Source organism: Paramisgurnus dabryanus, chromosome 1 (assembly GCF_030506205.2).
Source record: "Paramisgurnus dabryanus chromosome 1, PD_genome_1.1, whole genome shotgun sequence".
Classification (NCBI taxonomy): Eukaryota; Metazoa; Chordata; class Actinopteri; order Cypriniformes; family Cobitidae; genus Paramisgurnus; species Paramisgurnus dabryanus.
In genome coordinates this window covers 58,663,857-58,688,457 of record NC_133337.1, presented here as the reverse complement: position 1 = coordinate 58,688,457, position 24,601 = coordinate 58,663,857, and the positions used below count along the sequence as shown (strand labels likewise).

The following is a 24,601-nucleotide window of genomic DNA, read 5'->3' as shown; positions in this document are numbered from 1 at the left end:
AAGCGTTTTCTCTTAATTGACGAGATATCTCGTCAATGGCGGTGAAAGAGTTAAAGGGGACAGAGAATGAAAAACCATTTTTACCTTGGCTTTGTTGAATAATGGTAGTCTACCCACATTCACGAACATACAAAAAGTGCTAGACATGCTAAACATCTCAGTCTCATAGAAATTCCTCTTTTAGAAATGTCAGCCAGAAAATGGCCCAATCTGAAAAACTGATGCTTATGACATCACAGGCATCTAACTGCCCCTCCACTTTAAAATAATTGGCTACATTTTTTGAGTGGCAGCAAAGTCAGCCAATCAGTAATGAGATTGCAAGTTAAGCCAGTAGGGGGAGCCAAATAGGTGCAAAACCACTTGTTTAAAATCCCCCACCCTAATAGAGCTATCTGAGAGAGGTTTTTAGGAAGCTTCTAAAGCATTACAGACCCAAACAAAAAATCTTGTCTACATGTCACATCACAGAACAAGGATAAATACCCCGTTCAATCATTCTATGTAACCTTTAAGTTTGAAAATTATTCTGCTATGTCATGTTTATGACAGATTTATGACAAGTTATGATGTACTGGTTTATGTCAAGTTTTCATAACAAAGACATCTCAAACAAAATGTCATCTTTGCATTAAAAATGACATAATTGAACAAATAACAATTAATAAAAGGTGTTATAAATGTGCTTCAAATCTCCTTCATGTTCATTACACGTGTCGTGTCATGATTATGAAGATGTTATGTCAGTCTTATGCACACCCCTTCAAGTAAAGTGTTACCAAAGTTTCTTTTAAGCATACACTCACATATGTGTGGGTTTAATATATATTTACTAAAAACCACATAATACAGTTTTCCTAAAACAAAATTCCAAAGTTAATAGCTTGTGAATTACTGATGTGTCTGTTCACGTTTGTCACTGGGCTTGTTCAATTGCCATTTTCTGCTTTAATAATATGCAATGATCAATGTACATACTGCTGTTGTACTGACTAACGTACAATAATTTGTCAAAGGCAAAAGGCACATGTGAAGATTATGCTCAGGGAGGACCAGACAGTTCAATCAATCCTTTTGGTTCTTCATCACCGCCAGCCACTCCCACCCCTGCAGCCCAACCCGCCAGTTCTGTGACTGAGGGTGAGTACTTTATTAAACCCGGAAAAGCCCCCATGACACATAAAAACTGAAAATGTAATCCCTTCACACTCATTGCTGCAGTATTTTGCTGATGCACACAAGGTGTCATATCAAATAATTAGTTTTACCTTAATTTACCATGCTTGAGTGTCTCAGATTTATAATTTTTTCTAGTATGTAGTATACCTGTAATCCCAAGACCCAAAAGTTTTTAAAGCATGATCTTTATAACCTTACAGCTAGTTTAATAACATTTTGCATGTTCTTGTCTAACGTGCTGGGAACGCATCTTGCATGTGCGCTTATGCTAAAATACTCTCATCCTGTCGTTGCTGGTCTGGCCTCTGCCATCGCTCTGTACAACAACAGTTTCTTTCCTCCACAGATGACACCAAACAGCACTTTCAACACCATGGCCATGGTAAGTTGGTTATTGGCTTCGTGTTTCTTGCAGTCTTGGCTTTTATTCGTTCATGATGAGGAAATCTGCAGAATCGGACAGCAATCATGCAGGACTTCCATCCCTTGTGTGTTTGCTTACTCAATATTTTGGCTAAATTGATTGAGTTTCAGCTATAGTCGGTTTAACACGTTTTAGGTCAGTTTAACACGTTTTATAATGTTTCATTCAATTTAGCAGAACTTGCCCTGCAAAACTGCAAAAAGAATATGCTGGTTACATCTGGATTTAATGATAAGATTAAGCTACATGATCAGCTTTGCCTTACAATAAGACAGAGGTATACATAATAAGTATGTAACACATTTATGTAACACATACAGTGATCAAAGACGTACACAAAACAACAACTTTAAAAATTCATGTCAGCATATGTGCAATTCACCAACAGTAGTTCACAACTGTCCAGACAAGCAGTTCCCGCTAGAGGGATGAAATGCAGAAGAGACAAACAACTTGCAGCTTCCACACCATGAAATGTCGATAACACTTTACAATAAGGTTTCATTTGTTAACAATTAGTTAATTTGTTAGCTAACATGAACAATACTTCTACAGCTTTTAATAACATTCAAATCAAACAATTCAACTGTTAACGTTAGTTAATGCACCATGAGCTAACACACAAAAAATGGCTGGGCTATTTTTGACCCATAATGGGTAAATATTGGACAGAACACACCACTGGGTTAAAATTGACCCGGTGGTGTGTTCTGTCCAATATTTACCCATTATGGGTCAATAATAACCCAGCCATTTTTTGAGTGCATAAATAACTGTACTAACGTTAACTAACATTAACAAGAATAAATAAATACATGTTGAACAACTATTGTTCATGTAAGTTAATGCATTTACTCATGTTGTTTACTAAAAACCTTGTTGTAAAGTGTTATCGCTGCTTCTTTCAAATCCAGGAATGTCCATTTTATCATGTGTATCATGAGATTATGAAAACACAGATAAAAAAAAATGAAAAGAACCAAATGTGAAGCAACAACTTTATTTTTTTTTAATACTGTAAAGAAAAGTTTCATGTACATTTGTTGATAGTTATCAGTATATACACTGTCAGAATAAAAGGTACAACAAAATGTAAGCTAATGTTCTGTTTTGCACGTATACTAAACATAATAGAATGTTTTACCTTTTTGGGTACATTAGTGTACCTTAAGAATCTATTACAGGGGTGCCCAAACTTTTTCCTACCAAGTGCCAAAAATCAAACCTGACTTAGGGCCGTAGGTAAATGTCTTATATTAACTCCACGCCAGCCATTTTTTGAAAAGTTACCCGCTAGCATTTTTTTGTGATTTTCACAAAAGTTTCACAAAATACTTTCCAGGAAAATTTTCTCCTAAAGATATATAAACATACAAATATATCAAATGAAAGAACAGACCCTCTGCTTTCAAACAAACAATAAACAAACAAACAAAAAAATGGGAAAAAAAAACTTTCATCCTATCTATATTTTTTCCCTGCTTATAAAATCTTAAATATGGGTATTTTTCTTCAAAAGTTTTAAAAAAAAGCTGAAATAATTGCATTTTTGTGAAGGAATTTTGTTATAGATCAGATTCAGAATGATTATCAAAACATACACAGAGTTTAAAATTAGTAAATAACATTTTGGGTAGTGGATTATCGCTGTATTGCAGATTAACATAAAAATAAATTTTTAAAGCAAATGTTTTCTCTTAATTGACGAGATAACTTGTTAATGGCGGCATGGGCGTCGGAACCATTATACGTGGGTGGGACAGGACCCAACCACTTTTTAAGACCAATGATAATGGACCCACCCACTTTTTCTCTAATTTAGCGCATTTGTCTGTTATCAAAGCGCTGTTCAAATCCATTCCACTAGACAGGGATCCCTAACCTTTGCTTTTTTTACACCGGCGGACCCGTTTCAGCTTTTAAACATAATTCGCGGGGGTGAGTGAACGCTGAGTTGCTGTTCGAACATAGTGCTGAAAAACCTCATTTGCCAAATGTATAACGTTTTAAACAGAAGTAAATGTCAAACAACCATGCATTAGGGAAATTAATAACTGCTTTATTTATAGTATATTTTCTATAGACCTGTAAAACCATATTATAGCGGATTATTTTATTTTCATTGTTTCACGAGTTTGCCTGCCCATTTAGTCTTAATAATTAACGGTAAACGAACTTAGCTTGGTGTTCTTAAAGGCAGCTCGAACCTTAGGTCGGACTCGAGCCCCAAGTTCAAGACACATGATGATGAGGAGAGATGCCAGAAGAATTGCGTCTGTCGCGGAGGCACAGAGATCCCGTTTTGCTTTTAATGATAATTAACACAGCACTAAATGTGGTTCCTTTCAAACGTTAAAAGTATAGGCTACTTGTTAAAATATTATTACTGCTGTAAAATAGTTTATTTTGATTATGGCACGATCGCTGGATAATTTTCAAGTTTTTTTTTACAGAAGCCAATTACTTTTCATTTGCGATATGAACGTCTTCACGTATTGTTATTATTTGCGAGGTACATTTGCAGATAATTCATAAAATCATACCTCTGTTTAATCGATTGTGTTTTAGAAGTACACATGCTCAAACTCTTATGACAGCATTGTTTCCCGACGGATACCATAAAATAAAGTGATCTCATTTCCAGAATCTCACATTTATATTTCTCTAAGAGAGAGAAAGAGAGATTGGGTATAACAAATAAAAAAGGTATACAAAAGTTGTATCAGTTTACCTTCATTCGTTTTTCTTACCTTTTATTTCCTCAAAATAAAAAATAAACATTGTAGCCTGTCAGCAGAGTCGAGAAAAAAATGACACAGAGAAAGATAAATGAAACATGACATCTGTCATTATTTGCAAAATATTTAAAGGGCTATTACCAGAATTTCGACCGTAATAGGCTACTGTCTTTAATTTAATAAACCCAAATGTTCAGGCTAATTAAAAGGAAACATGAAAATGTCATCTATTGCAGTAAATGTATTTTTCGGGGCTGGGGTTATGTGGGGAACCACCCACTTTTCATTTGCTTCCGATGCCCATGAATGGCGGGAAAAGAGTTAAAATTAAAGTTGCCCTGATTCTCCTAATTTATCATTTTTATTTAAAAAATAAATAAGCAAATATTACTCTGTTTATGCATAAGTAATGCAGTTTATTTTCAAAGTTAATTTTGCCAATCATTTTTAAATTTCCTTTTGTCTGTGTGCCACTGCCTCTACTTCTCCATTATTAGCCTATAGTACACGAGTTTGCTGAGTTTCATAATGCATGCTATACATCTTCAAGTATGCATGTACATTACAAAATTTGATTCACTTTAATTCCTTGCATTTAATTTCGATTTACATTTTTGTAATGTACAAATAAAACAAAAATGTTACATTTTAGAAAATGTTTATTAGAAATATGAACATCTGCGTCAATGATGTTTATGCTTTTTGGGCCAAATTTAAGGTCACTGCAGGCCAACTTTGGCTCAGGGGACCTAGTTCAGGCACCTATGATCTATTGAGTACTTTACCTTTAAAGGTACAGTTAACTGTTTTGTTTCCTTAAAATTCAACTGGTACAAAGTTGTACCTTAAAGTACACAATAGCTCCTTGTGTTATAATATTGTACCCTAAAAGGAAGAACATTTCAATGGGTTGTATACAAAGGTACAAAAATGAAACTTTAGGGGTACCACCCCAGCTATAGAAAAGGTACAACAATATTCATTTTTGTACATTTTTTCTGAAAGTATAAAAAAACTTTATTCTTTTACTTTGTCAAGCAGAGACAATGTAAGACGTTTATTTGAATACAGCATAGCACGCCAGTTTTGCATGTATTGCCAAAGATTAAAGCTTTCATGTAATGAAAATGCACTTTGGGTTGGTTTCCCGGACAGGGTTTAGATTAATCAAGGACTAGGCTTTAGTTATATTAGGACATAAAGTATTTTATGCAAACAAACAGGTGTGCATCTTGAAACAAAACAATGGCACTTGTGTATGTTAAGATAGGTCAGTAGTACAAGGTGTTTTAAATTAAAGCAAACATGCATTTTACTCTGAGACTATAAACCCTCTCCGGGAAACCCCAACTTTATGTTTAGTGTTTTACTGACTTGAGCTGAATCATTTATCTGTATCTTATGTAATCTACAACCAACACATCCTTTATCATTTTTAAATTAAACATAACATTTGCATGATTGTTTTTCATCACAATAGTGTTCCTGTGGCACATTTAACTTGGCAAAGCATAGGTCATGGGTTTAATCTCGGGGAACACACATAATTCTGTTACAGTGAAATGTATAGATTGGATGTCATGTAATTGCTTAGTTTAAAAGTGTCTGGAAATTGCAAAATGTAACTGAATTCACTAACTCATTACATTACATTCTCTCACATTTATACAGACCCTTTAGGTGAGGATGAGGCACCAGAACACACAGCAATAATTGCAGGAGTAGTGGCAGCTCTGGTTCTGCTGGTGTTCCTGACTCTGCTGGCTGTCTACTACATTAACACACATCCAACTGTTGCTCCTCCTTTCTACCTCATGCAGGTCAGGATAAATTCCTCTATTAGCAGGATCAGTAATTTCTTCAGATTTTTTTATGGAAAAGGTGATTTTTGGAAATAAATAAAAGTCTTAAAAATGTGTTTGACAAATTATGTGTTCAATTCCATTTTGGGGTAGATAAATAAATAATTTTGCTGGAATATGCTTCTCTGATAACATGGTGGAAGGTCACAGGGTTGACATTAGCTGTATCTTGTTTCAGAAGGATGCATCCTTCACGTTCCCCGGAGGATGCATCCTCTGAAGGATGCGGTATATGGAGGGTCCTCAACCTAATTAAATAAGACGTTGCTCGTAGGACATACAGACATAAAAGGAAATAAAGTTTACCCGTTTTTACTAGAGATGTGGGTATCGAGACAATAATTATCTAATACATTTTCTATAACTATATATAATATCACTATAGCTGTACATTATAAAGCCTATATTATTTTATTATATTATAGTTGATCCTACTCTCTATAAAAGTAGCCTATATGCTATCATAATTTACATTTCTGTTAATTATTTTTTAAATAAAAACTTGCATAAGAGTCTAAACAGTTTTTTATAATTTTATATAAATTGATAGAAAAAGGTTCCTGGTTTATGTGTGTAAGGTAAGATTTAAATTAACCTACCCATGTTTATCTACTAAGGTAAAACTATTTGAAAACTTGAAAATACTTTTACATTTAAACACGTCATCTTCGCTAGTTTTTACAGTTTGTTTGCAGCAAAGAATACATCTCATGCATAATCCGAATTCCTGTAAAATAAGGGGGCATTTGAAGGTCGCATTACGAGTGTCCTGCTCTTCTGAAATGACATAGCCTTCTGACGTATGCAGCCTTTGAATGAGACCTCTGGAGGAAGCAGCCTACTGAAATAACACATAGCTATTGTTACAGAATAATTGACATCACTGTACACTGTTAAAAAAATGTGTAGAAATTACAGTATTACTGGCAGCTGTTTGCATTAACAAGTCTTTATCTTTACAGAATAAAACTGAAATAACACCTCATGCAATGCAAAAAACTGAAGAAGGTTGATGAGGATTTTTGGTTCCCAGAATGTTTTGCATGAGGCTGTTATTTTATAGTTTTATTCTGGATAGACAAAGATTTGGTTATGTTTAATGTTAATTTAACTTTCTAAAAACTGCATGTAGTTATGCAGTTTGTTCAGTGTTCTCGTGGTCATGAAACAATGTGCTTTTTAGAAAGTACATTTAATGTTAATATTTTTACAGCAATCCATATTATATGGCCAGGTGTCTACCAATTAACAGGGTGGACAATATGAGATAAGGAGATACAAATGCTGCTTGTTTTGTAACCACACTGTCAAAATAAATGTTGAAGAAATGGTCCCTTTCACTAGGGCATAACCATATACCATTAGATGTTTTTTTCTGACAGTATCAACAATATCACTATTCAGAATTAGGAATATAGTCTAACTGTACATTTCTGTGCCTTTTCACAGCGCCGCACCAATAACTATTGGCCCTCCATGAAGTTTCGGAATCAAGGATGCCATTCTAGCTATGCTGAGGTTGAACTTGGGGGTTATGAGAAAGAGGGATTCATTGAGGCAGAGCAATGCTGAGGAGGCAGGACTTCCTTAACAAGGGACGGACAAAAGAAAGAGTGCTTTAATTTTAAGGCTATGATTTTAGGAACAAAACAATAAGGTGGTCACAGACAAGGGATATTTCGAGACTGTTAGTAAGATTTTTGTGAGCTTTTCTCCATCTCCTTACAGTTGTCAGTCCACCTTGTTTCTTTGTGATGAAGGAGGTTGTAACTGTTACGAAGGCCTGGTGATTGTAACCAGAAAATCTGCTAAATTTACTCCTTAATTGTGAGATGGGATGTGTGTTATAAAAAAGCATTGCAGTTATTGTACAGCATATCTTTAAAGATTTTTCATTTTTAAAAAGATATTTTGTGATTTATAATGAGTTATGTTTGATGGGGAAAAGATGCATAATACTCAGTTAGCCACATGGACTTAACAGCACTTTAATTGAACTAGCTTAGGCCTACTCTATAGTGTTAGACATTTCTCAGACCTTTTTCATGATCTGCCCTGTTGTTGAATTATGAAATAAATGATTATTCATTTGCAAATATATAAACTGATAATATATTGATTAACAGCACAGGACAGAATTTAAAAAGCAAATTTTAAATGTTTAATGTGGCTTTTTTGGGTTGAAGGGTAAACAATTTAAGTATTTTCGAGGCATTCAACAGCATTACTCTATTATATTGTTTCAGTCTGACTTCTGAATTAAAATGTAAAGCTATAGCACTTGTTGCATTTGTGTAATTAATGTAAAAAGTTGTTTTCCTGCTGAGCTCTGAACAAACAACCAGTTTCCAAACAATCATGACCAAATCTAAGGCAAAGTTGTTGGATTGCTGTTGCGTTAAATGTCATTGCATTGTTACATTTTGAAGTACAATACGCTAATAGTACAATACAAATAAAATGAATTGTTTTGAAATGTGTGTTGTGATTTCTTTAGCATGTTATATCGATCTCATTTTACTTCATAACCAATTAACCACATAAACTTACACAGTAAGGGGTGGTTTCCCGGACAAGGATTATCTTAAACCAGGACTAGGCCTTAGTTTAACTAGGAAATATAACTAGTTTTAACAAATATGTCTTCCTAAAAACATTACTTGTGTGCATTTTAAGCAAAACAAATGGCACTGATGTATTTTAAGATATGTCAGTGCAAGATCTGTATATAGTTTGGACAGCTCATTCATTTATTTTAGTCTAGGACTAGTTTAATCCCTGTCTGGGAAACCACCCCTTACTGTGGTAACATACCGTTGAGTGGGAGGTTTCGTTAAACATTGGGGAACAGCAACACCTCCAGGTCATTGTTAGATACTGCAGGTTATGTCGGTGGAAAATGGTTTAGTAGTAACCATTGAATGACATTGAAACATAACTGTGTTAATATGTACGTGTTAACATTCCAAACTTTGCGTGACATGTTCAAATTGTTTTACATTAAAATGTAAATATATATTTTGTATGTAAATTGAAGTGGGAAAAAGTGGCGCACAACTTTTTAAAATATAGATACATACGTAACTGAAGTTCTAATATGAGTAACTAATAACTGCGTTTTAACGGTGGTATATATTTGAACAATGTAGACGAAAAAATATTAATTGTCCACATAAAAAAAGTCAAAAGAGGGGGCACCCGGATTTGAACCGGGGACCTCTTGATCTGCAGTCAAATGCTCTACCACTGAGCTATACCCCCATTCACATACAACATAAAAAATCATCTTATTTCATATCTTTCTAATTTTTATTTTTAAGAGAGGTACAGACAATCTAGGATAATGTATATTTATTTGTATCTTTAAATATGTATTTAAAAGCCGCTTTATCTGTGCAGTTCTTGCTTTTGTTTCTGATAAAATATGTGCTGTTATTTCAAAGAGTGGCTGTAGGGAGCAGTATGACATCTACACACACCGACCCTTTGTATTTAAGCACTGTATATTTTTATAAAAAAAACAAACAGGAACATATTAGATTTTCCTTAGGTTATAATTAGTCCAAGTTGCTCTATTTTAAGTTTTCTATAAATACTAATTGTGTTCACGTTTAAAAACTCTCCTACACAGTTGATATGTGCGTGGATGGCTTAATATCTGCTATTTATAGTGAGGAAACATAAAAGTCTTCTCCAGCCCAGTGTTGTACATATATGGTATTTTTAAAGCATCTTCAGCGGTTTGTAACACAGTGGCCCCGCCCATCTCTCCCCGGAACCGTGGGAGGTGGGCGGAGTCACAGTGCCTCAAATCTACAGAGGCGCGCTTCCTACTAGCTACGCGCGTTCGTGAGGCGTGGTGGAAGAACGCACCCATTACAGACGAGCACTGAGTTGGCAGTGACAGCTCACGGGGACGCATTCTACATCCCGTTTCTCGTGTTTTTTTGGCCCACCGTTTCTTAAGCTTCTCAGGTAGACCAAAGGCAAGCCGAGCAACATGAATCCGTCGTGTAGCAGATGTAACAAGGTTGTGTACCCTACGGAAAAAGTCAACTGTTTGGACAAGGTGAGTGATGCTGTCTCACTAACATCAAGTATGTTTTGCATTATATTTGCAACATGTTACCGTTTGGTTATGTACCACGCTAATTATTTTACCATGAGTGAGGATTTTATCCTAAATTACACCATACATTTTAGTTATGTTCTCGTATTGTTCTTTCAACACACTAACGTTACTTCCGTAATACACAAGCATTGCATATAACTTTAGACAGTCACGTTTTGTATTTAATAATAATTTTCAAATTGTAACGTTTTTAAAGAGTCAACACTAAAACATTTTTCCTCGTTGAACTCTCGATTTGTTTTTATTTTACTTCCTGTAGCACACATTTTTAAAAAGCATACAAACTAACTTCTGCAGTGTCTCGCTATAGCCAATGTGTTATTTATTATGAGCTGAATTTGAAATGTTATATATACAAAAGTCATTTATAACGAATGTATGGTTTATTACATGGGTAATCGCTATCATTTATCTTTGTTAACTGTTTAAGAAAAATGTGGGCGTGGTCGTGTTTCTGTAGCGGTTAGTGCCTGTTAGGACTAGTATAAATTTCAATAAATACGTTTATTTCATGTGTTTTAATAAGAGTGTGTGTGGGGTGGGAAACGAAAGAAACTTGGCTTTTTTAAAGTCCTAATAAACATGTGATAAGCTGTAACGTTATCTGTGACTTTGCATGCTAAGATTATATGTAAATCTGTGTCTGATTAATGAATGATTTTTAACAAGGTGCATTTAGGGTCTCTCACACAAACACTTATACAGTTTTAACGGCTACCAGTGGAACTGTCGTTGCCATTTATTTTATCGTGCCAGCATATCTATTTTTATTAAACAGCGGTTTATGACTGCACTTCCTGTCCGGATGTTACCTACGCGTTTGGTTCTTTATTTTCATGTAAAGGTTAGTGGTTATTTTGAGGTTTCTGTTGTTTAAAGAAACACAATGTTTCAAACACACATCTTTCTGGAATAATTGATTCTGATTAGCCAGTCAGGAGAGAGATCTGATCTGTTATGCCTTATAACAACCTTTAAAACTGATAATAACACAATGCTTATCCGAGCACTGCCAGTCATCTTGCCCGGTACTAATATTTGTTTTATGAATAAATGCGCCTTTCCCATGCCAGATGTAAATTACTTCCAAATGAGCTAATTAAATATTTCAAATCAATATGCTATATCCGTTTATTTACTCATGTGGCAAGTAGCCATGTAATGTGTGGTGTCCTGATCACACTGTTGGGGTTTATTTTACTATACAACCGGAAAATGGATGTACATTATCCCACTGTTGAAATAAAAGTTCTCACAGACACACCAGGAATCCCTGCGTCCGAAACTGCATACTGTAACAGTGCGTACTGAATTAGACAAAGTGTGTACTCATCGACTGTTAAAACTGTACGCTCTATATATAGTATACTATAAATATGGGTAGTGTGAATGAAATTTGGAAGTACTACATTCGTCATGTTGGTGTACGTAATAACAAGTGAGCCATTTGGATTCTGTAGTAAGCGCAATTTAATTCCAAATATCAAGGAAAAGCTGTTCCCTATATGTATTTGCATTTTAATAGAGCTGTGTTACCTCTTTCTGACTCCTCTACTGGGAGCTTACGGCATAGTAAAGTATCCATCGAAATGCACACACAAACATCTTGCCGGAGGTAGTAGGTCACCTGGGGACTTTTCGCCTCCTTTTTTTTTAATACTATGAATTCGGACATACTACTCATCTCTCCTACTGCTTTTTGCCTACTATATAGTAGGGAAGTAGGCGGTTTAGGCGCAGGGTTAGGGTTTTAACAGATTTTTAACTGCAATTTTATTTATTCAGTGCAAGATTTAAGATTTGTCCTGGTTTAGTAATATGATAGAAATTACAGTGTAATAAAAAGGTACAAAGCGGTTACTTGGGCGGTGCACCTTCAAAAAGTACACCTTTTTACTTAAAAAAGAGCATATTAGTACCTCAGAGTTACATATTTATAGCATATGTATACATATGAAAGGCTACCCTAACAGTTGCAGCTTTTACACCATTACTTTTACTTCGTTTGGAAGTGTAGATATGCATTGTGAAAGAAAAGCTTTATGGACGATAGTACCTATAGTGCTGGGTGAGTGGGAAGTTCAGTGACTCAGCTGCTAGAATGTTCGCATGCTGTCATTGCAAATTTCATCCATGTTGCAATGACCATCTGATACTGATTACATGTCAGACTTATGTAGTGTGTTTCTGTATCTTTAAAATTGGTGAATTTGAGGCTGAAGGTATCAAAGGCCAATGCACCGTCCAATATAACGATAACACAGTGAGAAAAATAAAAATAATGCAGTTGGTTCTAAATGGTCATGGGTGATCCGTGATCTTTTTTTTTCTATTTATACAGAACAAATTTTATACTCCGATATCAGTATTGTGTAGTTCTGTGCCAGACAAGTTACGAAAAAGGATTTTTATTTGGATCGTGATGCGCAATTACAAAAAAAATGAGGAAGCAGACTGCTTAATGACCAGCACAGCCAAAGTCACTTGTGCATGACTTTCCCACTGTAGATGAGTTGCGGGGTCTGTGACTGAATTACCAACAATGCCATCTAAGTGGGAGTGTGAAGCATCTGTGAGGTCCATTGTCAAGCTCTGCAGATCTGGCAGTCTTGTGTTTATCTATAGGACCACTTCAGCTGCAGTGTCCTGGATTTTGGGAAGCTGTGAAGACCTATTTCACATACTGTTTTTTTCGTAATCACGTTTTTTTGTACATTTGTCATTGATTTCAGAACTGACATAAAGAATTAGATGCTTCTTGTGTACCCAGTTGTACTGAACACTGTTTTGTAAGGGAGGAACATTTAGGTGTCCTAAATGATAGTCTTTGAGGCTCTTCTAAATGCCAGCTTGCCATAAAAACGCCAATGAGATTTAAATGTTTGCAAATTGGATAGATAAGCAAACATGGAGGTCAAAGGTTATCACAGGGTGGTGAGCTATTAAAGTACTGTTGAATAGAGAGACCAGTTTGAAAAAGTCTTTACTTGCCACACAACAGGGATTGTTTGAATTTTTTAAGCAATAACAATACATAATGCTACCATCTTAAGTTGGACAAGGAAAGTCCCCCTGTAGCTAGTTGTGGTTGAATGCATACGTTAAATGCACAATAGGTATAGGTTGTTTGAACCTATGCCCTTTTGGTTACCTGATCGTTAACTACAAAGCTACATGGCCACAGTTTAGAGATCAGAATCTCTTTCAAACAAGTGAATTCTTATTGTTGAGGAGCTGCCTGCTAGTATTCATACTTTGTCAGTAAATACATTCAGCAAAACATTTCCTATTCTAATCCAGCATTCTAACTTTACTAAACTCATTGTTATTTTCTCCACTGTTTTTTCTTGTTTGACAGTATTGGCACAAAGGATGTTTCAGCTGCGAGGTATGCAAAATGACTCTGAATATGAAGAACTACAAAGGCTTTGACAAGAAACCCTACTGCAGCCAGTAAGTGTTTTTTACCATGCTGTTTTCTCACCCTTCCTGACATCTCACTCTTGTTTTAAGGGAAAGCACACCCAAAAATGAAAATGAAATCTGTCCGGAGGTGTAACGTAGTGAAGTATTTAAAGTATCTGTACGTTTGGTATTTCAAGTGTTTTTTCTTTGATAAACTTTTACTTTCATTTCGATGTATTATATTGTGCTTTTCACTCCACTGCCTTTCATACATACAGGTTGTTTTTTTACCTTTAATCCTTAAAGGGACACATCACTACAAAATGATAATACTTTAATCATTTAAAGAATAATCATTTGGTTATAAACCTGTATAACTGTTCAGAAGCCCCATTCACTTCCATAGTATTCTTTTTCCTACTATGAAAGTCATTGTGGCTTCTGATCAGTTTGGTTGCAAACATTCTTCAAAATATCTTTCTTTGTGTTCATCAGAACAAAGAAATGTGTACAACAACATAAGAGTTGTGAGTAAATGATGACATTATTTTTGTTTTTGTGTGAACTATCCCTTAAAGTACATTTTATTGTAGTACTTTCTTATTAATACTCAAATAAAGTAATGTAGATTTTTTTTATGTAATTATTAGGGCTGGGCAAAAAAATCGATTTTTCGATTAATCGTTTTTTAAAACCTGGTCGATTCAGAATCGATTCTCAAAGAGCAGAATCGATTTTTTTTCTTTCATATTTATTTCTGCAAACATTGAACGAAAGATTAACGTTAATCGAATTACTAGTCTTCTTCAGAAGATGTCACCCTCTTTTTTGCCTTTCGTGATGTTATCAAGGAGCAGGAGGCGAACCTGTCATTCATTCATTCAGTGCTTAAAATGGCGGTTTCAAGTGCTTCATCGATTTTATTAATTACCCACTTGTAACCTGCAGTTCACTGTTCTTTTTATTAATAATAGTATTTGTATTAAATCTATATTCATTGAGTTGAATCGAGAATCGAGTATAAAATCCGGCCCAAGAACCGGAATCGAAAAATGAATCGAGAATCGAATCGATTTGATAGCTTGTGAATCGAATCGATCTGGAAAATCTGAATCGATACCCAGCCCTAGTAATTATTAGGTATTAAATCAATTTAATATGAAATAAGGTGGAGTAAAATGTGGAGTTTATGCTTTACAATGTAGTGAAGTAAAAGAAAAACAAGTACTGCAGATACTACAATGTAATACTTGTTGCTCTTAAATTTTTCATTTAAATTTACATAAAATATTGGACTTAGATACAAGTAAAGATACTTTACTCTGAATCTATCATTATCTTTTCATTTGACTTGTGTAATTGAATGACAAATGGGATTTTTATGAATGCTTTTTTGTCCTGGTGCTTGACAGCAACTAGATTCATAATTATTTATAGTCTGTTCCTGGTTTTAGACTATTTAAACAGTCAGATCTTATTTCGAGGTTGGTGTATTTGTACTGCTCATATTTTTAAACGCGTAACTTCATCGTCCATGACAAATATTTGTAGTTCTATACGTACAATAGTTTTTCTCCATAATTTTTAAAAAGAGGTGTCTTGCAGGATTAGTTTGTGTTTATTTGAGGAAACCAGAGTTCTTGGATAGGCTATGAATATACAAACAAGTTCTTTATACTCCGCCATTTTGCCAAATGTAAAAATTTTACTTTTATATGGAAGTGAGTGCCAGAGAACTGCATTGAAAATCCTTCCCCAATATTTTCTGCTGCACTCTAAGAAAGTATTTGTGTTTATTGTTTACACTTTTTGTGTGTGTGTGTAATGCTTTTAACACATTATGTGTCATTTTAACACATGTGTCATCAGATTTTGTGTTAAAAATTAAACATAAGTTGTGTTAAAAATAACACAAAATCTGTTTTTATAATAATATCACAGATGACAACACACTAAATGTGTTGTTCTTAAACTAGCACTGATTGTATTGTTTTAACGCATCCGTTCTAAGAGTGTGTGTGACTTTTTGTATAGATTTTAAAAGCGCTCGTTGTGGATGCATGGTTTTGTTCTGCTTTGTTGGCAACACGTGAAACAATCTCTTTTTGTTTATGAATCAAAGTGAGGCCTATTGTTTCCTATGTTATGGCAACCACACCAGTTTTTTGTTGGTAAGCTTTAATAAGAAAATGTTGTTCAAATGGCTTTCTGTTCCCCTTCACCTGTAACCCATCGGGAACCTTTCCCAAAAAGTTTTATTGCTTGCAGCTTTAATTCACTTTAAACAGTCACAGGAAGTTATGTTCCTCCTGTCATACTGCAATACACTGGGCTTTATTTAGAAAAGGCTATGAGGTTCAATCTGACCTCATTTTCAAGTGATCCATTTTGGGATTTGTCTTCACAATGTAACACTAAGGTGAAAAGGGAAGATTGGGTGTTTTAACGTCATTTGTTCTTTCTTAACCTTATGACGTTAAAATGAATTCATATTGACACATCATGTGTGCCCTTAAACTGTTGCTCACTAGAGGAAGTTCTGACTGAAACTGAAGTTCTTGAGAAATTGTGATCTTCTCTATGTGGTTTGTGACTAATTATGGCTGGCCGCTGTTTTGAATGTGTACATTTGTAGTTTGTTTACATATGGCAACCTAATAAACGGAAGAGGCAACATGTAAACATTTCTGATCTGATATACTAAGCCTATTTTGAATATGTAATCCATTTGACAGAATGGGGAATGGGTGTAGTTTCCATATGACCGTATCATTAGATTATTAGATACAACACCTCCTTGCTTTGTGGGTATCAGTGCATTTTTACACATCCACTGCTAAAAGTAAACTAGCTTAAATGGTTTATTTTCTTGAATCAGTTTCAGAAAAAAACTGCTGCATTACTTATTAGACATTTGGCATGTGTCATTAAATAGGGTAAAATGTAACTTGGTGAATTTGTTTCTGTTTAGTTTTATTTATTGTTATATTGGTGTATATAAACTAACAAGATAATAAAAAATAATGGTATTTTTTTCTTCTGTTCAGTTAATGAATCAGAGATAAAAACATTCAATTTTATTGTATTTTACTTTTTAAATATACAATAACAATGGCAGTTTGGCCTAAATAATTTAAGAAATACTGTAATTTAAAACTCACTTTTAAAGCAACCTAGGTTAAATTCATATATAATAAAATATATTTAAAAAAATCGCCAAACGGCTAAAAATTTTCAGATATAATTTCATTTTCACTATGGGGTGGTTTCCCATACAGGAATTAGCTTAAGCCAGGACTAGGCTTTAGTTTAATTATGAAATATAACTAGTTTTAAACTTTCCTTACTTAAAACATAACAGTTTGGACCTCTCTTAAATTTATTTTAGTCTAGGACTAGTCTAATCCCTGTCCGGGAAACCGCCCCTATATCACCTTGTCTTACTCTGCCTAAGGTTTTTTTTTAAGATAAAACCATTATGCATGCATGCATTTCCCTAAATGGAGAGTGTGGTTTGTTTGTTTTGTAGGCAGTTTTGTGAAATTTAAGGTACTTTACATAAAAACAGGTTTTCCTAGCAGTGTACCCTCAAGTGAAATAAAGATAACCATTTTTGTAGTGCTGTCACACCTCTTTCTTATACTTCTGTTAATCTAACAACCTTTTGAGTGACTACTAGGTTTGACTAAGATCTGACATCCTTCTTTCCAAAAGAATATTACTCAACACAGTTATTGTGTAAATACGGTCCTTACCGGCCTTACCACTAAGACTAAGGGACTTGTAGGGTCTATCTGACACGGTCAGCATGCTTGTTATCTGACACCATGTCTGTTTCAAACACTTTCATCACAGGTGATACATTTTTTAGCTGCTAACGGAAGCTGAAGTTTTGCATCTTGAGTAATGCATTATGGCTGCCCAGAAAAAAAACCCCAGATGCAATCTCTTAAATATCTCAATTTAGACCCAGAAAGATTAAATGGAGAGAAAGCAAGAACCTTGAAGAGCACCTATTACATTGCTAAACACAACGTTATTTTGTGTATTTGCTATAATAAAATGTGTCCGCGTGGTTTGTGGTTCAAAAAACAAATTATTTTCCACAATCCGTACTGTTTTATTATTATTGTTGCACCTGCCTCCTAAAAACGCGTTGATTTTGTACAAAGCTCATCTTCTAAAAAGCGCAGTGTCCTCCAAATGACCAGCTTACCAGTACGTTGTGATTGGCCTGAATACTTTTGTCGTTTGAGGCATGGTTTAAATAGTCAATAGAAAATTCTTTAAATATGAAAACACAGGCTGTGAGTCAGAAGTCATTATGATAATGGCCGTCGTGTCCACGCCAACATACCAAGGAAGTAAACTGTTGCCTACAATTTGTGTGTTTGTTGTAGTTAAAAAAAAAGAGATTTAAGTTGGAGAATATAGCTCGCATCATTGTGTACTTTGTTGTACCTTTGCATATCGTTAACATGTACTAACACACACGCACACACCAAAGGAAATGTAAAATCGTGAATTGGAAAATAGATGCTCTTTAAATAATCTGCATCTCAGATATGTCTGAGAAAAAGACCCAGAAATCTCTTATATGTCTCAACAGTGTCACAAACTGAGCTCGGATTTGCAAATAAACTCTACATGCAAAACTTGAATTTATTCAAAGCCAGATTATACCTACACAATCTACATTTATTATTATAGCTCTATATAATGTGGCAAAAGGGCAAATGAGAACCTATATCTGTAATAAAATTATGTAGTTTCTGTATGTAGGCTGTTAATCATAGAAGTAGGCGGGACTTTGAACCAGGCCGATTGCTCTTAGGGGACTGTTTCAATCAGAGGATTAAAACAGTGTGGAAAGGGTCATAAATTACCCAAATTTTGATGTGTTTCAGCAATGTAAGTACACCTCAGTGAACACGATAAAAAAATAAAAAACACATCATGACCCCTTTAAGCAGTTGTAGGTAAAATATCTGAGACTAATTTGGTATTTAAATAAAATATCATCAAATCTCCTAAAATGTAATATAGCTCTCTATAATATATAATAGGATTATACCAGTGTCCCAGAATGCTTTATTGGGAAAATGTCAGGATCAGGGTGATCTATAACAGTTACAATTACACATTTGGCTGACGCTTGCAGTGCATTACGAGGATACATGTTTTTTTTTATCGGATTGTGTGTTCACTGATTGAACCCATGACCATTTGCTATTGCTAAACTTTACCACTGAGCTATACAAGTATACGTAATCTTGTGTTTCTTTGGTTTTGTTTGTTTATAGTGTTTCCAAATTCAAGTGTGTCCCATTATGTTAGAATAGAGTGACAGCATTGTACTTAGTCAGAATGGAAGGTGGTGTTCAGCTGTTCATGAAAACTACAAATTAAAAAGTGTACAAAAAATGTAGTGATTGTGTCATATGGCAATGCTATGGAACAATAATGTCTGTGTTTTTTTTTTTTTAGACACTACCCTAAAACATCCTTCACCATTGTGGCTGACACACCAGAAAACCTTCGACTCAAACAGCAGAGCAAGATGCAGAGTCAAGTAAGTGTCTTATTCATAAACCCTTATCCCATATCTCTTCTTATTTCCAGTCCTCCTTTTCCCGGCTCATGGTCACATTTATCCAGTGGGAAAATAGCTGTGGATGGGATGAACTCATTATTTACATTCCAAGCCTAAGGAAAACAAGTGAGAAGTAAATGATTCGCTCAGCTCCTTCTGATTTATGTGCTTTGGACTTGGCTGCTTCTTCGTTTGGGACGCTGTTGATTTTTTTTAAAGTTGACACAAATTTTGAACCTTACTAGTGGAGCAGGTTGTTATAAACTACCACAACACTGGGGTTTTTTCTTATGCAGAATTGCTGAACAGAATTGCACCACATCAGCTGTGGCTTAGAGGTTTGCACATGTGCCTCTGACACATTAACCATAGGTCTCGGTTGGCAGATGTGGGTTTGAGTCCACTTGTGTCATTTCCTGATGTTCTTCACTTTTTTTCTTATCAGCATTTTAGTTCTTTTCACTTTTAGATATAGACTTATCATTAATCGAGTACAGAATTGGGGTGGTGATGGCGCAGTGGATAAGACACGCCTTTGGTGTGAGAGACCCGGGTTCTAATCCACTGTGACACACCATTGTGTCCCTGAGCAAGACACTTAACCCCTAGTTGCTCCAGAGGCGTGCGACCTCTGACGTATATAGCAATTGTAAGTCGCTTTGGATAAAAGCGTCAGCTAAATGAATAAATAATAAGTAAATTCACTGGGGCGCTATATAATATTTAACAAACTTCAGTAGTTGACCTCAGATGATGCTGTTTGTAGTTTTTTAAGAACATTTCAGCAGTTTAAACTGACGTGTAAAAGTCAAGGCAGATTTGCATGAGATTCATTTAATATGCTTTTGATTATTTTACATTATTACTTCTGATGTTATGATGTAAGTTTTTAATAAATGAAACCCAGATGGGATGTTTAATATAAGTGAGGTAACTTGCACTCGTTGTGTGTGCTCACTGTGAACTCTGTCTGTGTCATCCTAACATATGCTGAATCCATTCTTACCTTAAAGTAAAACTGAATCCTTAAAGGATTAGTCCATTTTCTTAAAAGAAAAATACAGATAATTTACTCACCACCATGTCATCCAAAATGTTGATGTCTTTCTTTGTTCAGTCGAGAAGAAATTATGTTTTTTGAGGAAAACATTGCAGGATTTTTCTAAAATAGAGCCCAACATTTAATACTTAACTCAACACTTAACATTTTTTTTCAACGGAGTTTCAAAGGAATATAAATGATCCAAAACGAGGCATAAGGGTCTTATCTATCGAGCCATTGTCATTTTTGACAATAAAAATAACAAATATACACTTTTAAAGCACAACTTCTCGTCTAGAAACGGTTGTGATGCGCCAGCTGACCCCACGCAATACGTCATGACGTCAAGAGGTCACAGAGGACGAACGCGAAACTCCGCCCCAGTGTTTACAAGTGTGTTGAAAGAGGACCGCTCCTACGTTGTTGTATGTCAACTGATACTCATTAATGTATTTGTGTCAGTTTATTGTTTACAATGGTCCGCAAATGTGCGTTTTATATATGTAACACGTGACCTCCCTACGTCACTATGCATTTACGTTAGGTCGCGCTGGACCGGACCTAGACGAAAAGTTGTGGTTTAAAAGAGCATATTTTTTATTTTTTTGTCAAAAATGACAATCGTTTTGCTAGATAAGACCCTTATGCCTCGTTTGGGATCATTTATAGTCCTTTGAAACTCCGTTGAAAAAAACTGTTAAGTGTTGAGTTTAGTATTAAATGTTGGGCTCTATTAAAGTCCATTAAAATTGGAAAAATCCTGCAATGTTTTCCTCAAAAAACATAATTTCTTCTCGACTGAACAAAGAAAGACATCAACATTTTGAATGACATGGTGGTGAGTAAATTATCTGGATTTTTCTTTTATGAAAATTGACTAATCCTTTAAACAAAATGATTCTGAAATCAGTCGCAAATTATTGACAGGGGATTTTGTTTCAAATCTATTCATAGTCTCTAGTTTCATTTTATCAACCACCTAAGCCTTAATTTGTTGTCAAATGATACAATTTAATGTTTGTACTGATGTACCAGAGACTAGTATCGTATCAAAGGCATAAATGTAGTGTAAGTTTAACCCTGGCACCTGAAATGTGGGATACCTTTTTTTTATTTTTAGTACACAGCAATTCTGTCTGACCTGCTCTCCCTGTTACTGCATTAAGCATTATAATTAAATTAACAACTATATGGTGTTTATTACCTGGCTTTTTATAATAAGTGACTCTAATTATGAATGATAAATGTTGATGAATTTCAGCATTTAATAGGCAGATATATTCCCTGTCATTAACAGCAGTGCTGTTTTATGCAAATGCAAACATCACCATTTAGCGTGTCACTTATATATTGCATTGAAAAAAATTTGCACACTTAAAAAGTAGTTTTTGTTTGGAAGACACCGACCATATGCAAGGGATTTATTCGAAAATTATTTGTAAACAATTATGGTAATATGTATATCAAATTATTCAAAATATTTTGAATTGCCCACAGGAATAATATTGTATAAATTAAAGGTGACATAGAATGATTGAACGGGGTATTTATCCTTGTTCTGTGATGTGACATGTAGACAAAAACATTTTTGTTTGGGTCTGTAATGCCTTAGAAGCTTCCTAAAAACCTCTCTCAGATAGCTCTATTAGTGTGGGGGATTTTAAACAAGTGGTTTTGCACCTATTTGGCTCCCCCTACTGGCTTAACTTGCAATCTCATTACTGATTGGCTGACTTTGCTGCCACTCAAAAAATGTAGCCAATTATTTTAAAGTGGAGGGGCAGGGAGATGCCTGTGATGTCATAAGCATCAGTTTTTCAGATTGGGCCGTTTTCTGGCTGACATTTCTAAAAGAGGAATTTCTATGAGACTAAGATGTTTTGCATGTCTAGCACTTTTTGTATGTTTGTGAATGCGGGTAGACTACCATTATTCAACAAAGACAAGGTAAAATGGTTTTTCATTCTCTGTCCCCTTTAATTATCACAAAAAGATGTAGTATTGAATACTGGCACTAATACAAGTCTAATAAATCCAACCGTTATAAAAATGATTTAGTGCAATCGCCGAGCTAAATCTTAAACAGAGTTACAATGAGATCAAACGTTGTAAGATTTTATTAGTACTGTTATTTTTTTTATCTATGACTTATGTTATGGATGTTGTGAACTGGCCATGTCATGATGTCCAAGACAAATTACCCAGGAATGGGACAACAAAGTATATTAAGTTGAATATTGATTTGTATATAACAAGCCAACTCATTTCAAGAGGTCCTTTGCCCTTTTTGTTAAAGTAAATCATCTCTTGTTCTTCTATACTCTTTGTCTGAGACAACAGAGATGAAACAGTTTGTCCATTTAGGGCTACCGTAGAAACATGGCGGAGACTTCCATATAGGGAGACCAGCGGTGTATGTAGATAAAAACGGCTCATTCTAAGAAAATAAAAACAATACAGTTCATTTTGTAAGGTGTTTATATACTACTGATTATATAGTTATGTTTATTATATTGCATTTTTGCAAAGAGGTCCTTCTAAAAGTTACACATTGCACCTTTAAGATATGTTAATGAAACATTGACTGTGGATTAAGGTAAAAATTAGCTGACCTCTTGATGATATTTTAGGAGGACAAGAAGAGAGATGTTATTTTAAAAGGTTTATATGTGGGATTAGTGCCACAACTGCCTTCTGTTCCAGAGGCATAATACAAAAAGATGATTCAACTGCTCTGCTGTATGTAAATACGTATCCTGGAGCAGTGTTAAAAATACTTAGTGTCTCATTTTCTCACGTACGTCAATCTACATACTGTATCCTTTCACATAGCCACACTGTGACTGTACAAACGAACGTAAAAGCGTTAAAACGCCAAAGATAATGCCGTAATACAGCACAAACCTCATAGCAAGAGTGTTACTCATCATTTCTGGCATAGTTGTGCACTGGAGGGGTCTTTCTATCTCCCTCTGTATTTAGGGCCTTTGTTTACAGGCTGTGGGAGAGCGGAGCGGTCTCGCACCCTTGGGTCAGCTCAGACTGGCCACTTTATGGGGAATTTCCGGGACGATGCAGGAAAGGGGGATGGTGATGTCAATCTGGGGAATGTCAGGGGCCTTTTGTGAGTGTGCGTGTGCAAGCATGCGTTACCAGCTCACCCCACCCTGTCTCAGCTCGTCCATGTGTGTGTATGAAAGTGTTTTTGTGCGGTTTGTCCGTATATGGGTCAGACTCAGAAGGGAGGGTTATAAAGATGGTCAAGTCACACTCCGGTTGGCAGCGCTGTGTTTGCAGACCTCACCCAAAGTAAAACATTTAGACTCATTCGAAAGTTCGTCCAACCAGCTAGCTGGGGTGCCACAGGGCCCATTTCACTCCGTTTTGCTGCTTTAGTCGTAAATTGAGTTTTTAATATATTTCGCTGACAGTACCCCGGCCACCACAAACATATTAATCTTTCATTTGATACCCACATTACGGCTGGTGGCTTGAGAATAATCACTCCCAGTGACAGGGGTGTAAATTGTAGCCATGCGCAAGACGCTTCGTAGACTCAGTCTAGCGGTTTGTACTGCAGTAAAATACAGCACTGTAATGTAATTGACACCCAAAGCGGATTTTAATTTCCCTCATGGCAGTTCCAGTGTACGACATTCATAACCAATCTTTTGTTTGAAAGGTCAACAGAACCGCATAGTAATTTGTAACATTATTTTACGAGCTGGTTAATTCGTATGAATTCATACGACCTCATTTGTGCTTTTAGTACAGACTGGCATTAGGGGTGGAGCTTCATTTTTGCTTTTCACTAATGATCATACATTTTAAAACAATTCAAATTGTACGTATTTATGCGGTGAGATGTAAAATAGTTATGTTTTCCCATAAAATTACGTCCCAGGCAGGACTCCTCGGTCGGCAGCTCTGGTGCGGATCCGGCCTGGAGTCGTTTGCTGTCTGGGGTTGGAATGCTTAAATGTTGATGCCTCACTGTTTTTTCATTAAGGAAGTTGGATTGTGTTGTAAGTTTGCATTTTTTGGCCTAAAGCAAACAGCATATTTTCACATCTCACTTTAAAGCAACAGTGCAGCCCTAACGTGTTTAGGCTTGTTAGTTGCTATTTCCTTATAAGACCACGTTTTCTCTTTCTGGGGTCTTTTCACTGATTCTGATCGCCAACTCAACATTTCTCTGTATTGCAGGTGCTGTACAAAGAGGAGTT

General features: G+C 35.3%; 2 protein-coding genes and 1 non-coding gene across 4 annotated transcripts in view; 2 read left to right on the top strand and 1 right to left on the bottom strand.

The window, feature by feature from the left end:
- plxdc1 (plexin domain containing 1) overlaps positions 1 to 7,999 on the top strand; it is a 51,008-nt gene extending 43,009 nt beyond the window's left edge. Inside the window, exons 11-14 of one of the 2 annotated variants that reach the window (XM_065242635.2) lie at positions 1,017 to 1,140; positions 1,526 to 1,561; positions 6,013 to 6,161; positions 7,653 to 7,999. In XM_065242635.2, the coding sequence (XP_065098707.1) occupies positions 1,017 to 1,140; positions 1,526 to 1,561; positions 6,013 to 6,161; positions 7,653 to 7,775 (432 nt within the window). In that variant the 3' untranslated portion in view covers positions 7,776 to 7,999. The remainder of the gene's footprint in view (positions 1 to 1,016; positions 1,141 to 1,525; positions 1,562 to 6,012; positions 6,162 to 7,652) is intronic. The other variant, XM_065242636.2, reaches the window with a different exon arrangement.
- A 1,393-nt stretch (positions 8,000 to 9,392) lies between these two features.
- Positions 9,393 to 9,464, bottom strand: trnac-gca (transfer RNA cysteine (anticodon GCA)). Its single transcript has one exon. It is a non-coding gene; the product is annotated as a tRNA-Cys (tRNA).
- Positions 9,465 to 10,039: 575 nt separating this feature from the next.
- The window catches only part of LOC135720486 (LIM and SH3 domain protein 1-like), an 18,716-nt gene continuing 4,154 nt past the window's right edge, over positions 10,040 to 24,601 (top strand). The window contains exons 1-4 of the mRNA XM_065242633.2: positions 10,040 to 10,272; positions 13,694 to 13,788; positions 19,228 to 19,312; positions 24,582 to 24,601. Coding sequence (XP_065098705.1) covers positions 10,204 to 10,272; positions 13,694 to 13,788; positions 19,228 to 19,312; positions 24,582 to 24,601 — 269 coding nt within the window. The 5' untranslated portion in view covers positions 10,040 to 10,203. The remainder of the gene's footprint in view (positions 10,273 to 13,693; positions 13,789 to 19,227; positions 19,313 to 24,581) is intronic.